Genomic DNA, 27,866 nt, shown 5'->3' on the forward strand with positions numbered 1-27,866 from the left:
ATGGGTTAGATTGTTTGGTTTGGTGTGGGGATCGTTCATTGTGCTGTGAACTTGCAGCATATATGTGTGTATATATATATATATATATATACAAACACACACATATATACATGTATATTAAATAATTTCCTGAGATTGGAAGCTATTGCTAACACACTGCTATTTTTGCTCTACTGTATCAAGCCAACCACTTTGATAAAAGAGCTCTAACCCTGATAGGGAAGTGCTCAGCAAACACCTCACCCTGAAAGGTCACTGCTTCCATAAAAACTAGCTGCAGTCTGACAAAAAGCTTCTAGCAGCAGGAGCAAAAACTGAAGAGAAGCCAGAGCTTTGAAGCTCCTTTGGTGGTTCCTTTCTTTTCTGTCCATAAGGAATATCATTCCCAACCACAGGCAGGTTAAGTCAAATCTCATTCCCTATTGTAAGACTTGGTTTGCAGATGAGCTGGTGGAGATGCAGCATTTTGTGCTGCCTCACTTTTTATGTGGCCTGTGTGTAGAGACAGCCACAGGTGTCAATAAAACCCTTAATTTTGCAGTCTTCAGCAAGACTTTTGTACAAGCTTTGTGGGCAAAGAATCCTCTTGCACTCCCTAAATTAGCAGGAGTGTGTGGCTGGTCTTCTGGGTGCTGTGGCTGCTCATTTCCTTATAAGCAGTGGTTTTGCAGCTGGCAGCATGCACCAAAATCCTTCACTTTTCAGAGCAGCAGCCACACTGTGGCAAGAAGCTGTAGGTGCTTGACCTGATGCAGTGCAGCCTTCCCAGAGCACTGATGTGCTGGCTGTTCACCCCCACACTGTTTGCACCCCCTTTTTGGCATCACTGATTCCCCAAGCTGGTGTAGAACGTGCTGGAAGCACAAATCACTGTTGCTGATAGTTGTGCAGTTTTTTGGCCAGGATTTTCTGCCTGTGGTGTGATGGTAACAGCTGGGTTGTTGTTGCAGAGCCCCGGGTGAATCAGCCTCCTGTTGCCATCGTGTCCCCACCGTTCCAGGAAATCTCCCTGCCGACCATTTCCACTCTCATCGATGGCAGCAGTGAGTACCTGCAGGTTTTAGTGCAGCATCCAGCAGGGGGCTTTGTGTTTGCTCCTGGGCTGGCCTTTTGCATAAAGTTCAAGAGAAACAGTGGCACTGAAAAGAATTAGCCTCTCTGGCCAAGAGAGCAGAACACACACAACAGCACCTCTCCATGTTCCTTTTGAAGGGCACTGGCCTGAGCCAGTCTCCTAAAAAAGGAAAAGCTCTGGAGGTTGCTGCTCAGAATCAAAAAATAATTACTGTCAATCAAAATTACTGGGCTCTTGGCTAAACTTCAAATGTGTAAGTTACTGACAGGACACCTTTAGTGATCCTGGCCTGCACTAGAGCTTTTCAGGAGTTCCTTTATACAAATTCAGGTTGTCTTAGGCCCAGCTAGCATTGATTTGTTACAGTTTGGGTGTCTGAGAATAACAGAGACTTTGGGCTTCAACCAAAAATACCTTTGCCCACTAACCCCAGGGCAGAAGTAGGGACTGACCATTGGAATCTGTGAAGCAGCATTTTCCAACTCCTTGTGTGTGTGTGTGTTTTCCTCCATTGCTGAAACAGAAAGCACTGATGATGATAAAATTATCAGCTACCACTGGGAAGAGCTGAAGGGTCCCCTGAGGGAGGAGAAGGTTTCCAGTGACACTCCCATACTGACACTGACCAACCTGGTACCTGGGAATTACACTTTCAGGTAGGTCACACCTGGCAGAGTCCATCAGTTCTCATCCCTCAATAATGAAATGTATGAGATTCCTGAAGTGTTAATCTGGTTTTAAAAAAAAACCCAACACAGAACATGGAGAGAACTCCATTTTGTGATGTTCCCTCTCTCCACTCCTACACTTTCAAGTAGTTTTGTAGCTTTGCACTTCAGGAGAGATAAGCTGTCCAGCTACTTCTTATTCTTGACTTGTAGCCCTGGTTAAGATGATGGCTGCTCTGTCAGTGCTACAAAATGTCCCTTGAAATGTCAAATCTAAACTCTCTGGGTAAAGGCTTAGGAAGAAATGCAGTCTTCAAATCCAGTTTTTAAATGCAATGTGTTTGTGTCAGATAAGTGAATGAGGTCTAATGGGTTGATGCACAACCTTGGCAATAGGTGGGAGCTGATTTTAATTCTGTATTTGTCCTGTGTTTTTCCTTTGGCCTGTATTTTGGTGTGATGTCCATCACTGCACCAGCAGATCTATTTAAAGTCAAATAACCTGGAATGCCTCTTATGAACACTGCTTTCTTGTTAGGCAGTTGGCATGAACTAATCAGATCCATGTTCAGGTCTAGATTTAGCAAAAAGCAGCTGTGTTTGTGGTACCAGCTACCTGAGGAGATGTGCTGTGTCATTCCACTTGTGGGTTAGTAATGCACTTCTGTGTTTCACCTTGGAACTGGTTGTTAGATTTCAGGTGAGAGATGGATGTGACTGTTGAATTCCTTGCATCACTTTGAGGCTGATCATTGGATATTTGGGGGAAGTTTCTATTCAGAAAAGGCTGTATTCAGCTCTGGTCACCATCACTTCTTATTTCCCTCTTCAGTCTGACAGTTGTGGACTCAGATGGTGCCAGCAACTCCACCACTGCCAACCTGACTGTGAAGAAGGCAGTGGATTATCCTCCAGTGGCCAATGCTGGCCCAAACCAGGTGATCACCCTGCCCCAGAACTCCATCACTCTCTATGGCAACCAGAGCACGGACGACCACAGCATCGTCAGCTACGAGTGGCTGCTGAGCCCCAACAGCAAAGGGAAGGTGATGGAGATGCAGGTCAGTGTCTCCTGTGTTCCACCTGGGTTGCTCACTAGCTGGGATTTTGTCTATAATCAAACCAGTTTGAATGGACTGTTAGGAAATGTCTTTTAGAATCCTACAGAGCAAAGGTGTGATGATAAGTATGTGCCTAAAGTGAAATCCTTGTTTAACTTTAAACAAGGATTTTGGAAGCTGGTGGTGGTTTAGGGGCTGAGCTGTTGCACCAGCCTCACCCTGGCATCCTGTTCCTTTCTTGGGCAATGCAGTTTTAAATCCTGCTGAAGAAGGGGGATTGAGAGAGGTGGGAACTTTCAAGCTGAATCTTGGAGTCTAAATTTTGCTGATACTGACCAGACCCTCCTAAAAAATAAATGTTGGAACTTGTTTCTGTGTCATCATTTTTCTTTTGAAGATTATTACTGTCAAATTTGTAAAATAAGAAAGTCCATGAATCAGGTTCACAATGTGTGGGATTTGCACAGGGCTCCCCAGAGATTTTACTGGAGTTGGGAACTACTGAATCCTTAAAGGTCTGCTTGTATGGCATTGCTCTTATTATGTCCCACAACAGTGTCCTTGTAGTGTGCATAAATTTAGCTGCAAGAGCTTTGCTGAAGTGGCACAGACTCCTGCTCCCACAGCAGGAGTTGGTAATAACCCCCTAGAATATGCTGGTAATGGTTGCTTTAGAATCAGAGTCTTCTGGTCCACCCTCATCTGCATGAGGATTGTTTTTAACCCATGAAAATCTTTTCTCACAGGGTGTGAGGACACCAGTCTTGCAGCTCTCTGCAATGCAGGAAGGTGATTACACCTACCAGCTCATAGTGACTGATTCTGCTGGGCACCAGTCCACTGCAGAGGTCACTGTGATAGTCCAGCCAGGTAAGCTGCCTTTACCTGCTCTTGCTGCTTCCCTTCCAGGGGTTGGAGGTGAGCAGCAATCTGTCAGCAACCTCTTATGGTGACTTTCAGGGAAGCGGATCTGATTGAGGAACATTCTGGGCTGGTATATTGCTGATAAATGAGCAAAATAAAGCTTGTAGGAATATTGTAATTGTGGGCCATTCTCTTATTTTACACAGTGTAACCTGATTGATATTTTCCTACAATAAAGGCAAGATTGTGTTTCAAACAGCTGTGTCTGCCCACAGTGCTGGGTCCTGGAACAGGGGCAGGAAAAGTGGAGCAGTACTGAGAGAATGAGAGCAAAAATCAGAATTCCTAGTTTTCAGTCTCATTTATTGCAGATGTGTGAATTAAATGCTTATTGAATTTCTTAACTGCTTTTAACCTCACTTTATCTGAGTACAAGGTAGTGGGCAAGGGATGTACTGGAAAATCTTATTGGTGGTGTTTTAAGCTTCACCTTTATGGTGTGTGTTTGAGAAACCCTGCATTCTTTTCCAGAGAACAACAAGCCCCCAAAGGCAGATGCTGGTCCAGATAAAGAATTGACTCTTCCTGTGGACAGCACCACTCTAGATGGCAGCAAGAGCTCGGATGACCAGAAGATTGTCTTCTATCTTTGGGAAAAAACTCGGTGTGTATCACCTTCCATGTTCTTGTGTATCCAAATCTTTCATTTAAAACACCCCCACACCTCCCTTGTGTTCAGTCATGGTCACATGGGGCCTGCCAAGCTTTACCTGAATAAGACAAGGATTTATGTTTGGTTGAAAAGAAGTGGAGTTTTCTTTGAGCATGAGAAATAGCTTTGCCTTCATCTCTAGGCCTGAGCATGGTGTGGCTCAGCTGTGTTTCCATTCACAGCTTGGATCTCATGGAGAGCCTGACCCTTGTAATCAACAACAGCAGGGCCTCCTAACTCGATGCTTTTGCAGTTTGTTTAGAGGCAGAGTTCTCTTCAACTCTAAATTCCCTGAAATGCTTTAGGGAACTCAGGAAAAAGCCTATGAGCAACTTGCAGTAGCTTTTTCTGTTTGTTAATGCAATGTCTGTGCAAAGCCTTAGAAATGAAGGACTGTTATTGCTTTGCACCTTCTTTTTTTTTTTTTTTTCAAAATTGGCTCATTGTGCAGTTCACAAGCCAATTTGCTGAAAGTACAACTATTTGTAAACACCACCTAAGTGCTGTTATCAGTGTTCCTCTGGTTTAAAATTAACCAAAACATTTACCTGCCAGAAATTATGCTTTTTGTTCTGGATCCTGCACTTATTGTTTAGATTATCTTGCTGTAACTGGAGAACACAATTTTGATTTTTATAATGGATTATTATTTCCAGGCTCCTGTTTGGAGTGAGTTTTCCTCCAGTGCTCTGTGCAAAGTTTAAACTTATCAAAACCCATGAAAGAGATCAAAAACTAACCAGACCCCTTGTGTCTTTGTTAGGGGTCCAGATGGTGTGAAGCTGGAGAATGCCAACAGCAGCATTGCCACTGTCACAGGCCTCCAGGTTGGGACATATGAGTTCACTCTGACAGTGAAAGATGAGAGGAACCTGCAGAGCCAAAGCTCCGTCAACGTCATCGTCAAGGAAGGTACATCCAGCCACAAGAGCTGCTCAGTCACTGGTTATCTCTGAGCAGTTCAGCAAAACCTGTGTTCAGAGACAGAAAAAAAGTAAGGAATTGAGGGAGACAATGTGGAGAGCACTGAAGTGGCCTTGAGGTTTGCCCTTTTCTGGAGAAATGGTATTTTCAGCTTAATCCTGCAGTATTTCCCTTCTCTTCCCTAGGGTTAGACTGGGATTTCTGGACTACTCAGTATTTTTGATTGGGCATTACAAGATCTTTCTCCAAGTGTTTTCTCTCTGTTTATTTAGAGATCAACAAGCCGCCCGTTGCAAAGATTGCTGGTAACGTTGTCATCACCTTGCCCACAAACACAGCAGAGCTGGATGGATCCAAGTCCTCTGATGATAAAGGGATTGTCAGCTACTTGTGGACCCGGGATGAGGGGAGCCCTGCAGCTGGGGTGAGCTTTCTTTTGTAAAGGATCACAAAAATCAGTGCAAAGTAGTGTTGACAGCTCCTGAGGAAATACAAAGCTCCTTGTTGGGCTGTTACTCTGTCATATCCTGAAATATGACAATACATGGTGCTACTTTGATCCTTTGTTTCCTCATACTTACTTTGTTCTGCCTTCCAGGAAGTCTTAAATAATTCAGACCATCATCCTGTCCTCCTCCTGTCCAATCTGGTAGAAGGGACCTACACATTTCACCTCAGAGTAACAGATGCCAAAGGAGAGAGTGATGTGGAAAGGACCACAGTGGAGGTCAAACCTGGTGAGTCTGGGTTTTGTGCTGTACCACATTTGCCTGCAGCCTTCTGATACAGTATACTGGGATTAAAATATGTCATCTAGTGTAGTTTAGAACTGTAAATGTCAAAAGTTTTGAGGGATGTGGTTGTGTTTTCCTGTGGTTTTTGAGGGCTGACTCTCACTGCTTCTGTTACCTTGTGTCCCTTCCCACAGTGCTGCTCTGTGTTCAAATCAGAAACATCCTGGAGAGATAGCTAAAAACCTGCCTTGTGCCCAGGCTGCTAAATAGAAACTCTTAAAGATCTGTATAATCTACATTCTGTCTAGATCCTAGGAAAAACAACCTGGTGGAGATAATCCTGGATGTGAACGTGAGCCAGCTGACGGAGCGGCAGAAGGGGATGTTCATCCGGCAGATTGGGGTGCTGCTGGGGGTCCTGGACTCAGACATCACCGTGCAAAAGATCCAGCCATACACTGAGCAGAGGTGGGATTCATCTGGGAGGGTACACAGCAAAGAATTGCTGGAGGGTTTGGAAAATCAAAGCCACTTGGAAAGCAGATTGGAACATGCAGAGTTGTTGCTTAACGTTGATATTCCTGCTCAGATCAGAGTTGTCAAGCAGGTCTTGAGTATTTTTCCCCTCTGGAGATGGTGCATTGCCCTTGAAAACTGCTGCTGCTGATGTATTTTCACCTCAAACCTGTAAAATAAGAACAAATCTGATTTGTTTTTTGAAAGTTGTGGAGATTGTGTGAAGGGACGTTCTGCAGCTGGAGAAGTAGCAGAGCTTGGTGCAGGAGTTTGCTGAAACACTTAAAACACACCAGAGTGTGAAACAATCCCCCTCACCTTCATGCCAAATTGATAGCTCACACAATCACAGACTGGATTGGGTAGAAAGGACTTTAAAGATCATCCAGTTCCAACCACACAGCCCCAGGCAGGGACATCTTCCACTAATTCTGCAGAAGCTTTATTGCCCACACAACTGTTTCAGCTTAGTGTATGAAAAAAATATATTGAGCCAATATGATTTCTGTTTGAAGAGACAGAGAAGCTGAATTTTGATTGCTAATTGGCTTACAGAAAACTGCATTTATCCTAACCACATGGAAGTTGGCTGCTGAGCAGAGCTGTAGGTCAGGGTGGTATTGCCTACCTGGAGAGTGGCAACAAGCCATGAGTGGAAATCTGTTGAAATAAGTGCAATATTGCACTTAGTTTTTATTAAAAGGGGAGTAGTTTTAAAGTACCTAAAGCACTGAAGAAGATTTAAGGGACGTGCTTGAAGTCCTGCAGCAAGTCAGCAATAAATCTGCTGTTACTTTACACCCAGCTGAGTGCTGTGATGTATTGATTCCTTTGTGTCCACCTGGCCTGCTGTAGCAGGAAAATCAGAATTCATTGTCCATGCAAAGCTAGGGAGCTGAGAACAGAGGAGCCAGCACTTTCTGTTGTAACTGTAGCTCTCTGTCTCTGCCATGAGCAAGCCAGTCGCCCCTGAGGAAGGCAAGTAAGGGATTCTTGTCATTAATGCTTCATCTGTTTGTGTGTTCCAGCAGACAAAAGAGTGGGAAGTGTTAAAAAGGAGCAGAGATTGTTTCCTGACAGATGGCTTTAAGATCCCATTTTTGCTTCCACTGTCAAAGTAACTTGTGCTGTTAAGAAAGAGCTTTTTCCTCTGACTGTTGGTATTTCACATACTCTGAGGGTTTCACTGATATGCCATTGACTCATGAGCTCACTGGTGATAATAAATCCCAAACATTCATGCATCCTTTTGTGAGTCTAAAGGATCCACAGGGCTCTGCAAGGTGAGCAAGCCATGACGAACAAGTTCTTCTGTCATAAAGTTAATGCAGTAAAGCTGCAGAATACAGAATCCTTCACACCTGGGTTGTTTTTGGGCTACAGCACTTGGTGCATTCAAACTCAACTCTGCAAAAGAGTGTAAATTTCTGTTTTCTGGTGCTGGAGCTCTGTGCTGAGCATGTAAATGGACCCCAAAGTTTCAGAGTAGTAAAATCTCAGGATCCCAGAGCAAGGAAGGAAGGAGAGTATGAAAACAGCAGGACCTTAAAGTTTGGGGATTTGATGCTTAACATGAACATACAAAGATCTACTTAATGTGTAAATTCAAGAACAGTGCAGACCTACCTTGAAAAATATGAATGGATCAGATATCCTGAAGGGTTTTCTACTGTAAAACCAGGTCTGCCATTACTGCTTTCAAACAGAGCCAGCAGTCTGGTCTTCAAATAAATTTGGGATTCTGAGTAAGTCCCTCTAATGATAGACTGGAGAGTGTGGCTCTCCACCTGATATTTGGAGAAGCAGCAGATAATTAATAATTTTTTCCTCTCTTCCAGCACAAAGATGGTGTTCTTTGTGCAGAACCAGCCTCCCCACCAGATATTCAAAGGACGGGAGGTGGCCTGGACGCTGAAGAACGAGCTGAGGAAACAACAGTCAGACTTCCTCATCTTCCGGGCCCTGGAGATTAACACAGTCAGTAAGTGAGAGTCTCTTGGGACAGACTGAACATCTTTTACCTTCCTTTCAGCTGCCTGATAGAAATAAGGGTGCTGAAAACACTCCCATGCCCACACACATGCAGGAGCTTTCATGTTAATAAATGGGAAACAGAAAATTAAGTCTATTAGACTATTCACTGATCACTTATTTACCAATTAATTCCATCCATTCACTATTCAGCTTCTTATAAATAATTACTTGCAGTGTTGCTGTGAAGATAAGAGTTCACAAAACCAAAAGCAGATTGATACTTATGAAACTAAAATACGGTGTTAATGGACTACAGTCACTGAAATCAGTGGCATCCTGAAAACAATAAATGGCACATCTTGGTAGCTGTGAACCCACTTGTTTCCTGTGCAGCACAAACATCAGTCTGCAAGAAATGTTCCCCTTCTATCATTATTTTACATCTTTACATTAGCACTGCTTTTCTTTTATGAGATCCATCCTGTGAGGATCATTTGCTGATCAGTTAGAGATTTGAAACTAGAATTGTGTAAAGTAATTATTTTCATTACTTCCTGATTTTACCATTTTTTGGCCTTCAGAAGCCATTTTTCAGTTTTGTTTGGTGCCTCCAAAGGATCTGTTTGTTTCTTGTCTGTCTCACAGTCGGGGTTTGAATTGGAAAATCAAAACTTTGTTTAAAAACATTTACTTGACTAATATACAAATTCCACAACTTGTATATCAAAATGAGGATTTATTAGGCAAAATATATGTTGCTGGTGAAGTGGGATGTTTCAGTTTGGCAGGAAGCCCAGGTGTTTACTTTGCACTTCTCACCTCTCGTGATTACTGAGCTATGAATGAGCTGCAGAGGGGCCACATTCAGATCAGAGCCTGCAGGAGGGGTTGGCTGGATTGAACCATTTTCTCCCATTTTTACCTCACCTGTGAGTCATTTAGTTCACCTTGCTGGTTTTGGCCCCCAGCCTGTCAGCTGAACTGCTCCGAGCACGGGCGCTGCGACTCCTTCACCAAGCGCTGCGTGTGTGACCCCTTCTGGATGGAGAATTTCCTCAGGGTGCAGATGGGGGACGGCGAAAGCAACTGCGGTGAGTGACCCCCCTGGGTGGCACCTTGGCACAGAAACCCCTGTGTGGAACCCAGGCTGGGCACATGCCAGGCATCCCCATTGTTGTGATGAGATGCTGACACCGGGACACAAACCTTTGTCTCACCTCTGGGCAGATGTTTGACAGGGCAGTGAGTTCCCTTCACACCCTCCCAGTGGACACTCACTTAAAGTTGAGTCCATTCTGGGTGTATAAATCACAGCTCTCTTCTGTTATCTCCTGATGAGATGCTGACACCAGCACACAGACCCTTGTCTCACCTCTGGGCAGATGTTTGACAGGGGAGTGAGTTCCCTTCACACCCTCCCAGTGGACACTCACTAAGAGTTGAGTCCATTCTGGATGTGTAAATCACAGCTCTCTTCTGTCATCTCTGTCCTGCCACAGGAGAGCAAATTTTATAAACCAGCACTCAGTGAGCACTGCCCAGCAAATCCACACATTGGATTTTGAGCTTCCCAAGGGGATCTGGTGGGGAATGCCAGCCTTTAATTCTGCAAAGAGGCAGGCCTTGCCTTTTCCTTCCCAAAAACAGTCCCCTAAAATGTGCACTGTCAGTTGTATGAGGTGCCAAAATGTGTTTATCTCTGGGGTTTTGCTTGCAGAGTGGAGTGTGCTGTATGTGATCATTGCATCTTTTGTCATCGTGGTTGCCTTTGGAATCTTGTCGTGGATGGTGATCTGCTGCTGCAAGAGGTGGGACTGAAACCAAACCCTGCTGTATTCAGGTTTCACAGCCAAGTGTCTGCAGTAGGAGGTTAAAGATTCAATCCCATTGTCCCAGCAGGTCATCTGCTGAGCCTTGGGATCCTGGGTTTTAAATGTTTCAAATTAAATGTTAAAGTTCCAGAACTCTGGGTTATGTTAAGAAGAAAATTTGGATTAACCTATAAATGTGCAACTGAGCAACATTTTAATGTTTCACTTTGTAATGTGAACATAATCCTAAATAGTGAGTGCTTTAGCTTTGAAGATCAGAGTTGTTTTTCTTCTGGCTCTTTTGGAAATGGACTGTTCCTTAATTCCTTTTTCTCCCCTTTAGACGGAAAGGAAAATCCAAAAGAAAAAGCAAATACAAGATTTTGGATGCAACGGATCAGGAAAGCCTGGAGTTAAAACCAAATCCCAAAGCAGGTAAAACATGAGAGGGAAGAGCTCAGCACTTCCAGAGGGCTGACTGAGGATTCTTCCTCAGTGGACTTAACAGTGAAACAAATGTGATGTAGGGACTGACAGAGGAGTCTCAGAAGATCTGAGAGCTTGTCTCAGATCTGTATTTAGTAAAGTCATCTAACTTTTAGGTTTGGAAATTGGGGCTGAAACTGGCCTGGTCCTGATGTCTCCACTTAGCACCTCAGAAGTAGGAAGGGGATGCATTAAGCTGTGCAGAACAGTCTGACTCAGGAAGCCCAAAATTGAGTCTTGACTGTAACTTCTCCTGCTCTGAAGTTTTCCCCTGGGTTCTGGTAGTTCCCTTCTTGCCAATATGAAATTCTTTGGTCATTCTCTACAGCAAAGCAGGAATTCAGTGGCACTAAACATTACATTGAACTGATCAACACCTGAGAACAACCTCAAAATACTTGTGTACTGGAGAGATTGAGGTTTATTTCTGCTCTGCTACTCACCCACCACAAACAACTGGTTCATCAACTTATTTATTCTTGCTCCTGTGCTTATCAGGCTGTGAAAATTTCACATTTTAGCTCATCCTCTAGTTTTCCAGTAAGCAGGTGCATTTCAGAGGGAGCTCCATGAATTCCTCAGTGCTCCTTGTGGCTACAGGTCCATTGGCCCATTCCAGAAGGGCAGGATTTGTCCTCAGTGTTCTTAGCCAGCATTGCTGACCTGAGAGTGCTTGTCAGTGCTTTGCAAAGATCAGGGAGTTATTTCAGGCTGGAGTGTTTTAATCTGATACATGAACCAAGCCATGGGCACCTGCTGACTGACCAGGAAAAGAGGGAAGTGTTGGGAAGGATGTGCCAAGTACAGCCCTGCTGAAAGCCAGGGAGCTCTGCAGCTGCTGAGTGTGTGTTTCATGTCAGAGTGTGTCCTGGTTTTGTTTAGAGAAGGGGATGTGTTAACTGTGCATGGAAAAGAGTCCCTGATCCTTGTTTGCTAGCAGAAAACAACTGCTCATGCTGGTGTTATCCCATTTAATGGTGTTCCAGCAAAGTGAGCAGTGCCCAAGAGCAGCATGGAGGGCATTGCAGTGACAGACTGATCAGCTGTTCCTCTGAGCACCAGGCTGTCCCAACTGCTCAAACACAGATACCCTTGCAGGAAACCCGGGTGTGTTTCCCTCCCTCAGCACCCAACTCTGCTTTAATCTGACCATCTGTCACCTCAGAGCCCACTGTGCAATAAACGTGCCAAATGTGCCTCACCATTTGCTCTCTGGTAACTAAACTCATCTTGCTGCTTCTGAGGCTGGCTGCTGACTGAAGTCTTTTTTTCCCTGAGATATGTCCAGGGAGCTTTCTGCTAACAGAGGAAATGTTGCATTTCTCCATTAAGGAAAAGCTAAATTTAAATATTTCCTCTGTTGACAATATCAGTAAATGTCTCTCTCCTGTCCTTGTGCATTAATCTAAATTCATCCTGCTAATTTATCTCTCTTCTCTTGCAGAGAGGAGAGTAGGGAGAGGGTAGTGAGATGGCAGAGATCTTCCCTCACACACCTGCATATTCTCTTACTCCAGTTGTGAGCCCTCCAAGCATTTTCTAGGCAATGCCCCGAGCAAGGTCAGGGAGACAGAGCTCCCCCATGTACTCACATTCCCTTCTGGTCACATCATTGCCTTCCTGGCTGCTTGTTGTGCTTTGTGCTGTCTTGGAGTGTTGTTGTGACCCCTGACATGCCAGAGTGTCTGAGACAGGATCACTATACTTTTTCCACATTTAACTGAGGTTTTAACATATATACTCTGCAAGACATAAACACACTCTGTTCATACAGGTTTTTCTCTGGTACTCCTGTAAGTTTTCACCTAACTGTCCCCTCTATTTTTAGCAGAGATCCTAATACAAACCAAATAGCTACACCTACTAATCTTATACAAAATCTAACTACAATACAGATTTACTTTTCTAAATGGGAAATAACTTCTATTGTGTTTGAAAAGATATATGAAAGAAACCACGGGTCACCCTCAGAAATACAAAAAGAAATCCCAGGTTAGACTTACTACTGCTTTTTGTCCTGATTTGGATTTCATGGCTTGTTGTTAAAAAATAAATGCAAATGGCAGATCATTCCCTAATTTCAAGAAGGAGAATGGATTTATCCTGTCTCATGTCTGAGACAGGATCACTTTGGCTTCAGCATCCCAGGGAATAAGAGACACACAGAGGAAAGTCAGGTTCTGCTGCCTCTTAGACGTGATGAGAAAAGGAGACTTAGAGGGGATGGAGCAAGGTGAGGTCCTCACTGGTGTTAAAAGCTTTTCTAACCTGGGAATGTTTCCCCTTCAAGGTGGCAGACAGAAAGCCCAAGTCCTCAACACGAGCCTGATGCACTCAGAGTCGGAGCTGGACAGTGATGAAGCCATCTTCACGTGGCCTGACCGGGAGAAAGGGAAACTGCTCCGCAGCCAGAACGGCTCCCTGCGCAACGGGCAGCTGAGCCTCAAAGCCAAGGGCCAGAGGGAGGAGATCCTATAGCCCCCCTTGGGCAGCCTTGGCTGGAGCTCAGCAGGGAAGGTCAGATCCCATCCCTGTCCTAGCAGGGCCTTTGGAGGCCACTTTGACCAGGACAACGCTGCTAAGTCGTTTCACAGAAAAATAACTTTGGTTTTGTGGGTTTCTTTTCATTCGGTTCAAACTGGTTGTACTTGAATTTGAACTTCAAGGGAAATCAAAGGGAGGAGAAGGCAACTGTGAACCCCAGGAGAAGAGTCAGGAAAGGATGGAGCTGGCATCTGGAGAGGGCAGGACAGAACCACTTGGAGCAACTGTGAATGTGCAGGACCCTCCTAAGCCACCTCGGACTGCACTGGAGGGAGCACCTGTGGACTTCCAGCTCACTTGCCTTGGAGCTCCTTGGAGAAGGAAAGTCAAGGACTTGAGCTGTGCTCTGAGCTCCCTTCAGGCTCCCATAGCCTACCACGGGCTAGTTATGCTGTCCAACAACTTTCTTCTCCTTTACTCCCACCTTCCCTAATGGTTTGAGCACTATTTTAATGTAGATTGTCCTTTCACGTGCACTTGGCTGCTGTTGGAGTGTAGAGGAGGGGGAATGTAAACACTCTGGCAGTTTGCAGGTAGGAGGGGGTCTGTGGCTGTTCCCAATAACTGTCAGGCTGCTCTCATGGGGAGTGTTGGGACTTGGTGCCTGTTCATGTGTGAAAAGCTGACCTGTGGTTACTGCCCAGGCTGGGAGACCCCCTCCTGCAGCAAAGTCCTGCTTGGTACCAGAGCTGGGGACACACACACCCCCCTTTGGTGCCTCTGTCCAATGTCTGGCTTCATTCCAAAGCTGTGACATGTTCTGTGGCCCCAGCACTTTCTGTTGGTCACCAGGCCGTCCATGAGGCTGGACATAACCATATCTCAGTTATGGAACACTATGTACTGTGGTTTTTTGGTTTGTTTGTTTGTTTGTTTGTTTTTCTCCCTTAAAATTTGCACATCCCAGGTGATGGGGATTGGTCTGTGCAGTCCCCAGCTGGCTGCTCCCTCAGGCTGGCAGCTCACTGGCCCTGTGCTGGTGTGGCTGCAGAGCCCTGTGTGCTCCCATCACAGTGTCAATAGCACACATGATGTCCTTTTGTGGTGGCAAAGGGAACTCTGGGTGCCCAGGGGTGGTGGGCAGTGCCAGCAGCACGTGGCACAGCGTGTCACTGTGTCCCTGCTGCCTGAGCCCAGGGGCAGCAGGGGGCTCCTCTCCCATTGCCACTCCCTTTTGTCACTGTGCTGCTGTCGTGAGTTGCACCCTGTCCTCGGGCAGAGCTCAGCCTCGTGCTGGCATGAAGGATGCCACTGCTTCTCTGGGGATGGCTGGGCAGTTCATTGCCTTTCTTTGTGTTTAATTTAAAAACTGGAAACTGGTTTCATTGGCTTTTTTTTTTTTTTTTTCCTTCTTATTGAGCTATGAAAGCCAAAAGGCTTTAAGTTCCTCAGTTGTATTTATATTGCTGCACTACTGATTTGTGTTGAGCTAGATGAAGATTAAACACTATTGAACGTGAGGGGGTGTTCCCTCACTGAATGTAGTCGTGGCTGCTGCTGAGTTTATTTTTTGGGCAATCAGCTGTTGCTCAGGCCAGCTCTGGAGCCTGCAGCTCTCCCAGTGCTGAGGCTGTGGCATTTGCTGGCGTCACAGGGGCCACCCTGTGCCTGGGCTGTCTGGCACACAGCTGGGGCTTGGCTCAGGCTTCCCCTCCCTGGAGGCTCCTGCACCCTCCAAACCCACCCAGGCCCACACACAGGCAGGGCTGACCCTGGGAGGCTCCTCAGAGGGCACAGCCCAGGGCTGGCTGTCCCACGGCCCCACACTTAACTCTGTGTGTGCCTTCATTTGGGTGTGAGTCAGCAAACTGTGGGAGCAGGAGGCTTTGGAGCTGCAGGGATTGACCAGGTGTGCCCTGAGGCTGCAGCTGGGAGCACTTTGTGCTGGGAGAGGGGAGCTGTTGGGCTCTGCTGAGTTCTGGTCATTGGGGACTGTGCTTTTTGAGCCCCTCTGTCCTGCCCATGCCAGGGAGGCCTCAGGCACTGCAGGGGTCAGTGCCCTTCTCAACAGACCCAGGGTGAGCCTGGCTGCTTGTTACAGGAGAGGGAATTGCAGTCCCTGTTACCTCCAGCACCTTCGTTCAGCTGTGGTTGTTCCCTTCACCCCTGTGGGGTCACAGCCCTTCAGGGGGGGTGCTGTACTGAGGGGCTGTACCCCAACCCAAATTTGGGTTTTGGGGGAGGTTTTGGCTTTCCCTCCGTGCCCAGCAGCTCCAAGTCACTTGCCATCTCTGGCTGCAGCTTTGTGACAGCACAGCACAGCTCACATTAGATTCCTGGCTCCATTAGTATTCCCTGGCTGTGCAGCCTCTTCCCCCTCCACGTGTTCACCCTCAGCACCACCAAACCTTTGGGAGTGGGGACAGGCTCTGCACCCCAGCTTTGGGGGGGCACAAGGACGTGTGGGGCTGACAGAGGTGAGGAGAGTCCCCCATGCTGAAGGTGGGAACAGGCCCGAGGCAGGAGCAGGGTGGGCTGTGTGCTGCAGTGCCCCAGGAGCACAGCCCTGCCCAGCTGTGTGCCCAGAGCCTCCCTGGGCTTTTGGCATCCCTTTCCCTGCTCTCCTCCTCTCCCAGTGCCGTTGATTTTGCTGCTGGTTTGTTACCTGAGTGCCGTGAGCGTGCCCTTGCTCAGGAAGGTTTCTGCATTGCTATGCTCTATGATTTCACAATTAGACACTGGCTACAAGTTGCCCACGTGTGGAAGTTAAGGGCTGAGACATCTGTCAGATGAACCAGCACCTTCACTCAGTTTTATTTCCTCTAACATATTCAAGCACTAGTGAAGATATTTGAGGCACATTCTATAGTTTTTAAATAGTTTGCTCTTAAATCTTTTCCACATCCTGCTGCATAGCTGGGGGTGCCCAAGCTGTGTGCACTTTGGTTAATGATGTTTGGTGATTCCAGTGTTACTTGGGTCAAGACTTAAAGTCTTTTTTTTTAAAAAACAAAATGCTTCTTGAAAATGGGAAGATGTTTCTTGCACATGGGAAGGTGTTTCTTGCAAATGGGAAGATGTTTCTTATAAATGGGAAGATGTTTTGCTTCGTTATCCAGTTTCAGCTATGGGACAGGTCTCACCTAAGGCTTCATTTCACAGGAAAGCAAAGCAGCAGCTGCCCCACACCTGGATGGCAGCATCTCCTCATGCAGCAGAGGAACATTTATTAGTTAGTGGAGTCCTTGAAGGAGGTGACTGTGGCCACCCAGCTCTTGCTGGGGCTGCCTGTGTACAAACACAGTTTAGCACATGGCACTCGGTAGGGACTGATGGCACTCGGACACAGATTTTTTGGAGATTCACCTTCAGGGTTGTCCTTCTGTCCATGCAGAGTTCACGTGGTCCATGGGGTGGGCTGGACCCTCTGAGTTCACTTCCCTCAATGTCACCTAAGGACAGAGGAAGCCGGATCTGCTGAGCTCCCCAGCTTGGCTCTGCTTGGCGGGTGGGGAGAACTTACAGCAGCCAGAACAGGAGACTGGGGCTTCTCACTGCCCTGAGGGCAGAGAGCTGCTCCTGCCTCCAGCAGATTTTGGTCTGTGTCACATCCCCATGAGGGGATCAGCGCCTGGGCTGGAGCCTCAGAGCATCCTCAGTCTGTGAAATGGGTTTTATTGCTGGAATTTCACAGCTCAAGAAACTGAGGCAGCTGTGACCAAGGCAGCAGTGAGGGCTCTCCCAGCACGGCTGTCCCGGTGTTTGGGTGGCTCAGCAGCCGGGGAAGCCCCGCAGTCCCTCGGGTGCCGGGATTTGGCCGAGGCCAGGCGCCTGTCGAACCGTGACAGAGCCGCAGAGGTCGGGGCTGCAACCGCAGCTTCACCACTTGTGCCTCCCTAAGCAGCACCGTGGCTACAAAGAGTTAAAAAAAACCCAACAAGCTCTTTCCGGAGCCAGAGGAACCCGGTTTTTCCTCTCTTTGTACTCATCCTGCTGCATGTGCTGTCCTTGCTCCGACCGTGTGGATTTGGCGCTGCTCCCCAGCGCCTTTCTGTCATTAGGATTCCCTGGATTGCTGCTGCTTTCCTTCTTCAGCTGGGCTCTCCCTGACAGCAGCTCCCGCACCTCGCCCGGGGCTCCCGTAGCCACGGGGGGGGACACAGTAATGATTTCTCCATAAATTATCCCTGTGCCGAGGGTGCGGGCACACTGCAGGGTGCTGGTGGGACACATTGTGGCACCTGCGGAGATGCCAGAGATGCCACAGTGTGGCACCTCCACCACGGGCTGGGGAAATACCCCAGGGGCTGTTCCGGAGCCGGGCAGGAGCGTCGGTCACGGCCCTGAGAGAGGCCGGGATTTGCGGGGCTCAGCTGCAGGACGGACCCTGTGCCGGCCGTGTGGCCCCATCACAGCGCACCTGGTCCCACCACCAGCACCCCTCACGTCCCTCCTGAGCCAGCATCACTCCCCGGGGGCTGTCACAGGCATTTTGGGGCGAGCGTGGCTGGCTCGGAGCAGGAGTTGCAGAGCATCCCCGTTCCTGCCTCCCCTCTGAAGCAGAGCCCCGAGGGGCCTCGGCGGCTGCTGCGGTGGAGCCCCGCGGGCACCGTCACCCTCCGTCCATCCCTCCGTCCGCCCGTCGGTCCAGGCGGGGCCCCGCGCTCCGAGTGAGTCCGTGTTTCCATTGTTCAAACAATCTCTTTTCCACACGCGGTGCCAAGGGCTCCCCGCTCGCTCCCGCACGCGCCAGTATATTTAGCTGCCTCTAAGCCTCTACCTTTCCTTATATAGGAGAGGCCAAACGAATTTCTCACTCTCATTATTAATAGCCCGAGAGGAGCTCTTAGGAGGCTGCCAAAAATAGCAGGCAAACAGAGCGCACCCGGCGTGGGGAGGGTGTCGTGGCAGGCAGGGAGCGGCCGGGACCGCCGCGGGAGGGATGCCACGCTGCTGGCCCCGGCTTTTCCCTTTGGGAGCCACGCTGAGGTGTCTCCCAGCATCCTGCCCCTTGCCCTGCCGGCTCTCTGCAGGTAGGACACGTGGGGCTCCGGGTGGGCAGAGCAGCCCTGTACCCCCGGACTTGGCAGCTGGGGATGCTGTGACAACCGCCCCGTGGTTGGGGACACCCCAGGTGGGTGGCCTGGGGACACCCAGGGATGCCCATCCGCACGGGGAATCTCGTGTGGCTGAGGTGGTGACAGGTTTTACCCTTCTGTGCACTCCACCCGCTCCATTTTGCCCTCGAGCCGCCCTGGGCTGCTGCTGGGCCCGGTGCTGTGTGCCGGCTCCCCCACGACAAGGCTTGGGACCCCCGAGGGGGTCGTGGGGCAGGTGGCAGAGCTGGCCGGCTCTCTGCGTGCTGGTGGCAGCCCTGGCTGTCTCTGTCCGGGAGGGAGAGGGTTTCTCAGCAGAGATCACCCAGAATCGGGCACGTGTGCCGGGACAGCGACACCAGCATGGGGAGAGCGAGGAGCGAGCTTTGGGGTGCCCAGCGAGCCAGGGGTCTTCAGCTGCACCCGGAGATGTTGCATCCCCGGCAGGGTCTGCCTTAAATCCCTCCCTCCTCCCTCCCTCCTGGCGAGGAACTTCTCCCGCTGAACTGGAGGATGCTGCAAGCTCCTGCGGACGAGCCGGAGGAGTCCTGTGGCAAAGTCAAGGCGAGCAGGGAAGCAGCAGCGTGCCCGTGCCGGGTGTCACCGCAGCTCGCTGCCGCCAGCCCAGCCTGCCGCGGCCGCTGTCACCTCCAGCACCGTGAGTGGCCTTGCGGGAGGGAGCTGCGGGGTCTGCGGGGGGCAGCGGGGCTTTCCCCGCCGCCAAGGTTTAACCTTCAGCGAGCCCGGCCGGTGCTGAGCCCGCCGGGGCCGGGGATGCTCCGGCTGCGGGCGCCGGCGGCGTGGGCGGGGAGGGGACGCCCTGGGGAGGGGGACACCGCAGCCCCCCCACCCTGCCTGGGGCCAGCCCGGTGCGGGCGGAGGAGCGGGGGGGTGGCAGCAAGTCCCTGTGTGGCTGGGGGGACAATGGGGTGCCCCGGCAGGTCCCGGCTGCGGAGGGGTCTTAGGGGTGAATGCTGGGGCTCTGCGGCCCTGCTGCTTGCGGGGTGGGTCGCCCCCTCCCCAGGGAGCCGAGACACAAAGTGGGGACACCCCAGGCCTGCGGGACAGGGTGGGAAACCCAACTTCTGCGCACGTCGGCATCGCGTTGTGGACCGGCACGGAGGGAAGCGCGGACCACCACGGCCGGTGCACCGAGGTCGTGCGCCCACCGCCCCGACACGGGCAATGCCGGGCCAAGGGACGGCAGGACGGAGCCGGGGTGATCCCCTGGGCACCCCGTGCCAGCGCTCCCCCTGCACCCTCCCGCTTGCTGGGCCTCTCGGTGTTTTATAAGCCACCCAGCAGCTGCTGCAGTGGGGATGGATGAGCCGGGGGAAGCCGGCTGGGGGGGCAGCGCTGGATGGGAAAACTTGGAAAGGGCCGGCGGGGCAGCGGCTGCAGAGCTCGGCCAGGGACGCGGCGCTGGCGGAGCCGGGGGAGAAAAAAGACTCTTCCTTTTATAGCCAAGCCGGGGTTGTTGGGTGCCTGCGGACGCGTGGGTGCCACCTCGGCCGGCCCCGGCAGCCCCTGCAAAGCCGCCTGGTGCCCGCAAACCACCCCGGCCGGGCACGGAGCTGCTCTCGGGGCACGCAGAGAGCACGGGGGGCTGCCCCGGCCGGGGATCCACAGCCGGGGTGCGGGCATGGAGCATTCCTGGAAGAGGGGCTGCCCCAGGCCGCAGCTCCCTGGTGCGTTTCGGCTCGGGGGCTACAGCTGCAAAATGCAGCGCTGGGGCTGGGGAGGGCTCGGGGAGGCCTTCGGGGGTGGGGGGCACGCCCGGGGATGCAGAGGGGTTGGTGGGGATGGCAAGAAATGTCCGGGCACGGAGAGGGCAGTGGGGTAGAAGCAGTCTGTGGAACGGGGCAGGGGCAAGGAGGGGTGGTGGGAGCAGGCAGGGGGCCCGGGCTGGAGCAGGGGACACAGCGAGGTGCCCGGGATGCAGTGAGGATCCCCTGGAGCTGGTGCAGCCTCCAAGGTCACTGGGAGAGCCCGGCTGAGGGCTGTGGGATCAGTGCCATGGGCTGGGGCTGTGTGGGCCACTCGGGCTGGGGTGTCTCTGATTCCCAGCACTGGGAGCCTGCCCAAGGTCAGCCGAGGTGACTGGAGATGAACTCGGCTGCCATGTGAGAGCCCTGGCTCTGTGGTTTCAGGGTGGGTTCAGCCCTGAGCTTTTGACTCCCACTGCAGCCTGGCAGTGCCGGCAGTCGCTGGGACCCCGGCGCTGCTGCAGCAAATCCTCAGGGCAGCCTGGCACTGCACTGCAGGGCTGGCAGAGCCCCGGGGGTGAAATGGGTGCATCTCTGCAGCCTCGGGCTCAGGACACCCACTCTGTTTGGTTTGGGGTGGTTCAGGGCCACTGCTGGTGCTCCAGACACGCAGTGCCCACGGCTCCTGCTGGGCTGGGCCCTTGTCTTGGCTCATGGGAGCCGTGTCTGGGATGCTCAGGGTGGGATCCCTGGGGAGCAGCCATGGGGAGCTCCTGGGCTGCTGGCAGAGCGTCCCGGCTGTGTCATGCTGTGCCCCACAGCAGTGATTGGTGTCTTGGGGGGACCCTGAGCAGCGACTGCTGCCTGTGTGTGCTGTGAGCTGGGCTGGTGACGTGAGGCTGCACTTGGCACCCGGGGGCTCCTTGCAGGGAGCTGTGGTGTGTGTGGCCAGGGCTGCTGGTGCTGAGTCACGGCCACGCCGTGTCCAGCCAGCCCCTCCTGCCCACAGCCAGACCCCCACGCACCCCTCACCTCCTGTCCTGAGAGGGGGCAGCCCTGGGAACCCCGGAACGCTCCCTGTACCTGCCATTGTCCCGTTCCAACCGCAGGTTTAGGGCTGGGAAGGAAACGAAAGTCAGCGTGCATCCTCTCTGTCACCCTGCCATGGCTGAGCTGGGCATGGGAAGCCCCCACAGCCCCCTCAGACTGTCAAGACTCTGAGTTCTCAGCTGAATCCCTCCTGCCATGGGCAGAGGCACCTCCAGCATTCCCAGAGCTGCTGGGTGGGGAGGGGGTGGGAGAGGCCCAGAGTCCTGCATCCTTCTCCTGATCCTGCAAAAGAGATGGGCAGGGGCATGGGGATGTGGGAGGTGGGTGCCCACCTACACTGGCTTCATTGCACCAGCCTGAAACACTGCTCTGGCACCTGGACAGATATGGGGATGTGGAGTTTGGGTCATGGGGGATGCAGGGGAATGAGTTGGTGCATCCTGACCCAGCACAGCAGCAGCAGCACCAGGGGGATCCCTGCCAAGCCAAGAGCCAGGGCCAAGGAGGATTCCCCTGTGGAAATGGCTGCAGGCACAGGCACCCACCTCTGCCACCCATCCCTGCTGGCCCCCGTGGGCTCACAGGACACGGCCCTTGGCTGTGCCCCCTTCTCCTCGCAGGTGCAGCTGCACTGGTGCCCCACAGCCCAAACCACTGAGCCTCAGCTGCATCCTGGAGTATCCCATCAGCCTCAAAGAGCAGCCAAAACCCTGAAACAGCAGCCTGAACACTCTGCAGCCACTGAGGGGCTCTGTGTCCGAGGCACACATGGGTTGGCCATGGCTCCAAACACGAGGAGCAGTTTGGTGCCTGCGGGCACAGAGGCCATCTGGGCAGTGCCTGCACCTGGGCTGCACCGGGGAGAGGCTGAGGATGGGACTGGGGCTGGGCAGGAGGTGCCCCCAGAGCCCCTGCCCGCTCTCGGGTTTCACCATGGCCACGGGCTCCTTGCAGGACCTCACTGGGGCTGGGGGACACGGCCGGCCGAGGGGCAGCCCCGTGCCCTGCGCCCCCAGCCCCGCGGCGCCCGCCCCTCCCTGCCAACCCTACATACTTCTTCATATGCCCATATGGAGCCGGCCGGTGCTATGGAATGTTAAGAAGTATGTATTTTTGGGCTGGGACCCCCGCGCCGGGAGCCCCCCACCACCAGCAGCGACCAGACGGAGCCTCCGGAGAGACGATGCGTCCCCTGGGGCTGGTAAAAAGGAACCAGATCAACTTGCAACTGGATTTGGTCCCCTTCAACCAGCTGCAGCGGCGCATGAGCCACAGCACCGCTGGCCCTGAGTGCCACATCCGTGCTGACCCGAGCGGGCTCGGGCTGAGGAGCGGCTGCAGGGAGCGGGACTAACGGGGGTGCAGAGAGGGGTTTTGGCCGGTTTTTAAGGATGCCCGCTGGGGAGGAGGAGGCAGAGCGGCTCCAGCTCTGCTCTCCAGACTGCTGTGGGTGCTCGTGGACCAGCGGAGTTTCATCGGTCCCAAACCTGCTGGGGAACCGCCCCGTGAAGCCACAGGAGCCCCGGCACAGCCTGAGCAGCCCCGGCCCGGCGCGTCCTTCCCCCGCAGGTCCCGCCCGAGGCCATCGGGGCCAAAGGGCTCCCTGAGGGGACACCCCGAGGGCCCCAGCCCTGCTCTAGCAGAGGCAGCACCATCTAGAGTTAAGGAGAGAATGAAACCGAGCGAGCGGCTTCCGAATTTCCCGGAAAGCAGCCGATCCACAGCTGCATTTCCTGGCGGGAGCTTTTCCGAACGCCATTGGACCCTCAGAACGTGAACAGGACTTTGGTGCCGTGGAGTGTCGCGGTGGGTGTTTGGGGACAGCAGCCTTTCTGTAATGGGGGGACAGTGCCGGGGGCTGCTCCCCTCGCTGTGCCGGCGGAGCGGCCACGGAGCCCTGGGACGGGCAGGAGCCTGGGCGGGAACTGGGGGGGGTCTCTCTTGTGAGGGGAGGGGGCCGGGGTCTCCTGGGTGGGAGAGGGGCGGCTGGGGGCGATCGTGGAGGGCAGCAAAGCCCGCAAAAAAATCTTCTTGCTTCCCAAGGGAGCGGGATTAGAGCAGACTCATCGCAGCTCTCGCTCCTGTCCAGCTGCCCATGGGTAAGTTGGGTGGCTCGTGGGGTGGGGGGCCCAGACTCTGGCGTGGGGTAGATGGAGGTGGGCACAGAGACCCTGGGGTTCGCCCCTTCTCCCCTCTCCTCCTTGGCCTCCCGGAGGGCTGAAGGAGGGCGGAGCTGGCAGAGCTGCTGCTGCCTCTGGGACCCTTTCCTGCCCGGCACGCAGCGCTGGGCTCCAGCTCAGAGGGGCTTTACTGCCCACACACTCCCGCCCATTTGTCATTTTCTTTTTTAGGCTTTCTTCCAGTTGCCGTGGCGTACCTGGCGGTACTGGTCATAGGCGCTGCACTTTTGGGTGAGAATTTGTCACGGGATGAGAAGGGCTCGGCTTCGCTTGTTGTGCTGCTGAGGGGGAAGGGGCAGCTGTGGGCAGTGCCTGGAATGGAGTTGTGTCTGCCCCCGCTGCTGCAGCCCTGCACGCTGCTCCTCTCCTGCCGCCCAGGGCTGTCCCCGTCCCTGCAGCCCCAGCCCTCGCTGCCCGCTCTGCTCCCTGGGTGCTTTTGGGGAGGCCGGGTCTGGTGCAGGTGGCAGGGGGAGATGGGGGTCACAGAGAGCACCCTAACGCTGCTCTGCCCTCCCTGCAGCTGTCGCAATAAATCAGCCCATGAAGACCACTGTGAATGCCGGGGGTGCACATGGTGATCCTGGTGAGTGGGGAGGGCAGGGGGGCTGTGCTGTGCTGGGTGGAACACGGGGTTGCAGCCTGGGCTTACTCTGAAGCCAAAGCAGCCCTTGAAGCCCTCACTGGTTTCAATGTGCCCAAACCGAGGGAAAGGGATCCATCCCAACGTGGTGGGAAAAGCCAGGACCTGATGGGGTCGGGGTTGGGGCTGAGGGCATTGGGGCGAGTGCTCTGTGGCAAGAACTGGTGTGTCCACTGGCAGCACTGGCCGGAGCTGGAAATGGAGAGCAGGAAGGGGCTGGGTGTGCTCAGGGAGCAGAGCTGACTGCAGCCAACTCTCTGGCACAGACTGGGGAGACTCTTGCTGGAGAGACAGTGTTAGCTGTCCCTGGCTCCTGCTTGTCCATCAGCAGGCAGCCTCGATGCTTCTGGAACCTGACACTCCTGTCTTTATAGGGGAGAAACAAAAGGCCAGCCCCCCAGGCTGCAGCCAATGCCTTGCTGACCAGAAGAAGAAAGCCTGATCACCATGGGCAGTGAACAGAAGGTGATTTCCTTCCCTCCAACAGCCTGCTTCATGTCTTCCCACATGAACCATAATGCCGTCAGTGATCAGCAGCTGACCATTGAACAGACTTGGATGGCCTTGAGTAAAAGATTCTTTTGAATACTTTAATAAAAGTGCATTTCTGGTGTGGGTGTGTGTGGTAGTGCCTGGTGTGCGTCGTGGCTCAGGTTCCTGCCTCATGCTTGTCCCTCAGCAGGCAGCGTCGATGCTCCTGGAACATCACCCTTCTGTCTTTGCAGGGGCTGCATCAATGGCCTGAGTCTGCCCTCTGAGCAGCTGCTGCTTGCTTGCTGGAACAGAAACAGCTCCCTGTGCTCAATGCAAGGGAGCAGAAGCAAGATTCCTTCCTTCCAAGTACAGGATTCGTCTCCAAACGGCTGGTGCTGGAAAGTCCAATCCCTCCCACAGCTTCTGCTTTCAATGATTTGGAACTCAGCAGTAAATAAGCCATAAATGCACAGTGCTGGCGTGTCTGTGTGGTGGTACTTGGGTGTGCATTGTGGCTCAGGTTCCTGCCCCACAGCTGGGGCTGTGCTGTGCTCCAGGCAGGGATTGCACAGGCCGTGTTCCCAGCCTTGCTCCCTGTCCCCTGCACACCCACTCTGTTGGGTTTGGGGTGGTTCAGGGGAGCTGCTGGTGCTCCAGACACGCTGTGCCCACTGTCCTGCTGGGCTGGGCCCTTGTCCTGGCTCATGGGAGCCGTGTCTGGGATGCTCAGGGTGGGATCCCTGGGGAGCAGCCATGGGGAGCTCCCCTGGCAGAGCGTCCTGGGGGGAGCAGGGCTGTGGTGGCAGCCACCGTGGTGGCTCACGGCAATGGTTGGTGTCTCAGGGGTGGCACTGAGCAGTGACTCTGCTGCCTGTGTGTGCTGGGGCAGGGCTGGTGATGTGAGGCTGGACTTGGCCCCCGGGGGCTCCTTGCAGGGAGCTGTGGCCGGTGTGGCCAAGCTGCTGGTGCTGAATCACTGCAAACAAGATGGGCAGGGGCATGGGGGTGTTGCTGGTTGGTGCTGCCCTACACTGGCCCAGCTTCTCCAACCTTCAACCACTGCTCTGACAAATGGACAGGGACATGTGGAGGGTGTCCTGTGGAGCGCAGGGTGGCAGGGGAATGAGTTGGTGCATCCTGACCCAGCAGCAGCAGCAGTGACCCCTGCCAAGCCAAGAGCTTGGGCTGAAGGAGATTCCCCTCTGGAAGTGGTTCCAAGCACCGGCACCCACCTCTGCCACCCATCCCTGCTGGCCCCCGTGGGCTCACAGCACACGGCCCTTGGCTGTGCCCCCATCTCCTCACAGGTGGAGCTCCACAGGTGCCCCCACAGCCCAAACCACTGAGCCTCGGCAGCATGCCAAATCATCCCTGCACCCTCGAAGGGCAGCCAAAACCCTGGAACAACGGCCTGAACACTCTGCAGCTGCCCAGGGGCTCTGGGTCTGAGGCACACATGGGCTGGCCATGGCTCCAAACACGAGGAGCAGTTTGGTGCCTGCGGGCACAGGGGCCATCTGGGCAGTGCCTCCACCTGGGCTGCACCGGGGAGAGGCTGAGGATGGGACTGGGGCTGGGCAGGAGGTGCCCCCAGAGCCCCTGCCCGCTCTCGGGTTTCACCATGGCCACGGGCTCCTTGCAGGACCTCACTGGGGCTGGGGGACACGGCCGGCAGAGGGGCAGCCCCGTGCCCTGCGCCCCCAGCCCCGCGGCGCCCGCCGCTCCCTGCCAACCCTACATACTTCTTCATATGCCCATGTGCGCGACCCCGAGGACGGGAGAGCCTCACTCCTGCTCTAGCACAGGCAGCAACACCGAGACTGAAACAGAAATTAAAACTGAGTGACTGGTTTAAGAATTCTCGGAAATCAGTTGGCCCACCCCCGCCTTTCCTGCTGGATGGTGCAAGGGTGGGGCTGCTTATTTTCGGCTGCCATTTTCCCCTCAGAGCACAAAAGACGCAGCAGAGGTTGAGGTGCCGCAGTCCCGCGGTGGGTGCTCGGGGACAGCCGCCTTTCTCTGAGGAGGGGACAGAACCGGGGGCTGCTCCCCTCGCTGTGCCGGCGGAGCAGGCGCTGGTCCCTGGGACGGCCAGGATCGTGTGCGTGGGCTGGGGGGATCTCTTCTTGTGAGGGGAGGGGCCGGGGGCTTTTGAGTGGGAGAGGGGCGGCTGGGGGCGATGGTGCCGGGCAGTAAAGCCCCTCTGATCCCACCTGCTGCCTATGCAGAGAAATCTTGTTCTTGCTTCCCAAGGGACCGGATTAGAGCAGGGTCATCGCAGCTCTCGCTCCCGCCCAGCCCACCATGGGTAAGTTGGGTGTCTCGTGGGGTCGGGGACATGGGACCTGCAGTGGGACAGCGCGGGTGGGGTGGCACAGGGACCCTGGGGTTCTGCCCTTCTCCCCTCTCCTCCCGGATGTCTCTGCAGGGCTGAAGGAGGGCGGTGCTGGCAGAGCTGCTGCTGCCTCTGGGGCCCTGCCCTGCCCGGCACAGGGTGCTGGGCTCCAGCCGGGACCTTTAATGTCCACACTCTTACCCATTTGTAATTTTCCTTCTTAGACTGCAAATACCTTGGCATCGCACTCCTTCTCGGAGTTGTCATTGGGTGTGCATTCTTCGGTGAGCATTGGGCATGGGATGAGCAGTGCTTGGCTTCACTTGTTGTGCTGCTGAGGGAGAAGGGGCAGCTGTGGGCAGTGCCTGGACTGGAGTTGTGCCTGCCCCCGCTGCTGCAGCCCTGCACGCTGCTCCTCTCCTGCCGCCCAGGGCTGTCCCCGTCCCTGCAGCCCCAGCCCTCGCTGCCCGCTCTGCTCCCTGGGTGCTTCTGGGGAGGCCGGGTCTGGTGCAGGTGGCAGGGGGAGATGGGGGTCACTGAGAGCACCCTAACGCTGCTCTGTCTTCCCTGCAGCCGTGGCAGCTGGTGCACCAATAGCTGTTGCTGCAGTGGGGGTTAGCGGGACCAAGGCTGCTGCCTTCATTGCCACAGTCGGTGAGTGGAGAGGGCAAGGAGAGCTGGGCTGTGCTGGGTGGTACATGGGGTTGTAGCCTGTGCTTGCTCTAAAGCCATACCAGGTCTTGAACTCCTCACTGGTTCAAATATCCCCAAAATGTGGGAAAGAGATAAACCCCCTTTGTGGTGAGAAAAACCAGGACCTGCTGGGGTAGTGGTGAGGGCTGAGGGCATCAGGGGCTGTGCAGGGAAGTGACTGCTCTGAACTAAGAAATCCTGTGTCCACTGGCAGCAGTAGCCAGAGGCAGAAAGGGAGAGCAGAAAGGGGTTGGATGTGCTCAGGAAGCAGAGCTCACTGCCGACTGACTCCCTGACACAGTCTATGGAGACCCTTGCAGCTCCTGCCCAGGAGAAATCATGGATTGTCCCTGCCTCATGCTTGTCCCTCAGCAGGCAGCATC

General features: G+C 53.4%; 1 protein-coding gene and 1 long non-coding RNA gene across 2 annotated transcripts in view; both read left to right on the forward strand.

Annotated features, from left to right (window-relative positions):
* KIAA0319L (KIAA0319 like) overlaps positions 1 to 14,853 on the forward strand; it is a 31,697-nt gene extending 16,844 nt beyond the window's left edge. Inside the window, exons 8-21 of the mRNA XM_058040440.1 lie at positions 951 to 1,043; positions 1,599 to 1,731; positions 2,576 to 2,804; positions 3,551 to 3,674; positions 4,200 to 4,332; positions 5,144 to 5,292; positions 5,577 to 5,728; positions 5,903 to 6,041; positions 6,347 to 6,506; positions 8,393 to 8,535; positions 9,497 to 9,619; positions 10,246 to 10,336; positions 10,683 to 10,774; positions 13,116 to 14,853. Coding sequence (XP_057896423.1) covers positions 951 to 1,043; positions 1,599 to 1,731; positions 2,576 to 2,804; positions 3,551 to 3,674; positions 4,200 to 4,332; positions 5,144 to 5,292; positions 5,577 to 5,728; positions 5,903 to 6,041; positions 6,347 to 6,506; positions 8,393 to 8,535; positions 9,497 to 9,619; positions 10,246 to 10,336; positions 10,683 to 10,774; positions 13,116 to 13,303 — 1,949 coding nt within the window. The 3' untranslated portion in view covers positions 13,304 to 14,853. The remainder of the gene's footprint in view (positions 1 to 950; positions 1,044 to 1,598; positions 1,732 to 2,575; positions 2,805 to 3,550; positions 3,675 to 4,199; positions 4,333 to 5,143; positions 5,293 to 5,576; positions 5,729 to 5,902; positions 6,042 to 6,346; positions 6,507 to 8,392; positions 8,536 to 9,496; positions 9,620 to 10,245; positions 10,337 to 10,682; positions 10,775 to 13,115) is intronic.
* Positions 14,854 to 22,800: 7,947 nt separating this feature from the next.
* LOC131093286 (uncharacterized) lies at positions 22,801 to 24,927 on the forward strand. The gene is made up of 6 exons (XR_009115556.1): positions 22,801 to 22,967; positions 23,205 to 23,260; positions 23,513 to 23,572; positions 23,862 to 23,924; positions 24,356 to 24,446; positions 24,707 to 24,927. It is a non-coding gene; the product is annotated as an uncharacterized LOC131093286 (long non-coding RNA).
* The last annotated feature ends 2,939 nt before the right edge of the window (positions 24,928 to 27,866 follow it).

The sequence above is a fragment of the Melospiza georgiana genome, chromosome 24 (assembly GCF_028018845.1).
Source record: "Melospiza georgiana isolate bMelGeo1 chromosome 24, bMelGeo1.pri, whole genome shotgun sequence".
Classification (NCBI taxonomy): Eukaryota; Metazoa; Chordata; class Aves; order Passeriformes; family Passerellidae; genus Melospiza; species Melospiza georgiana.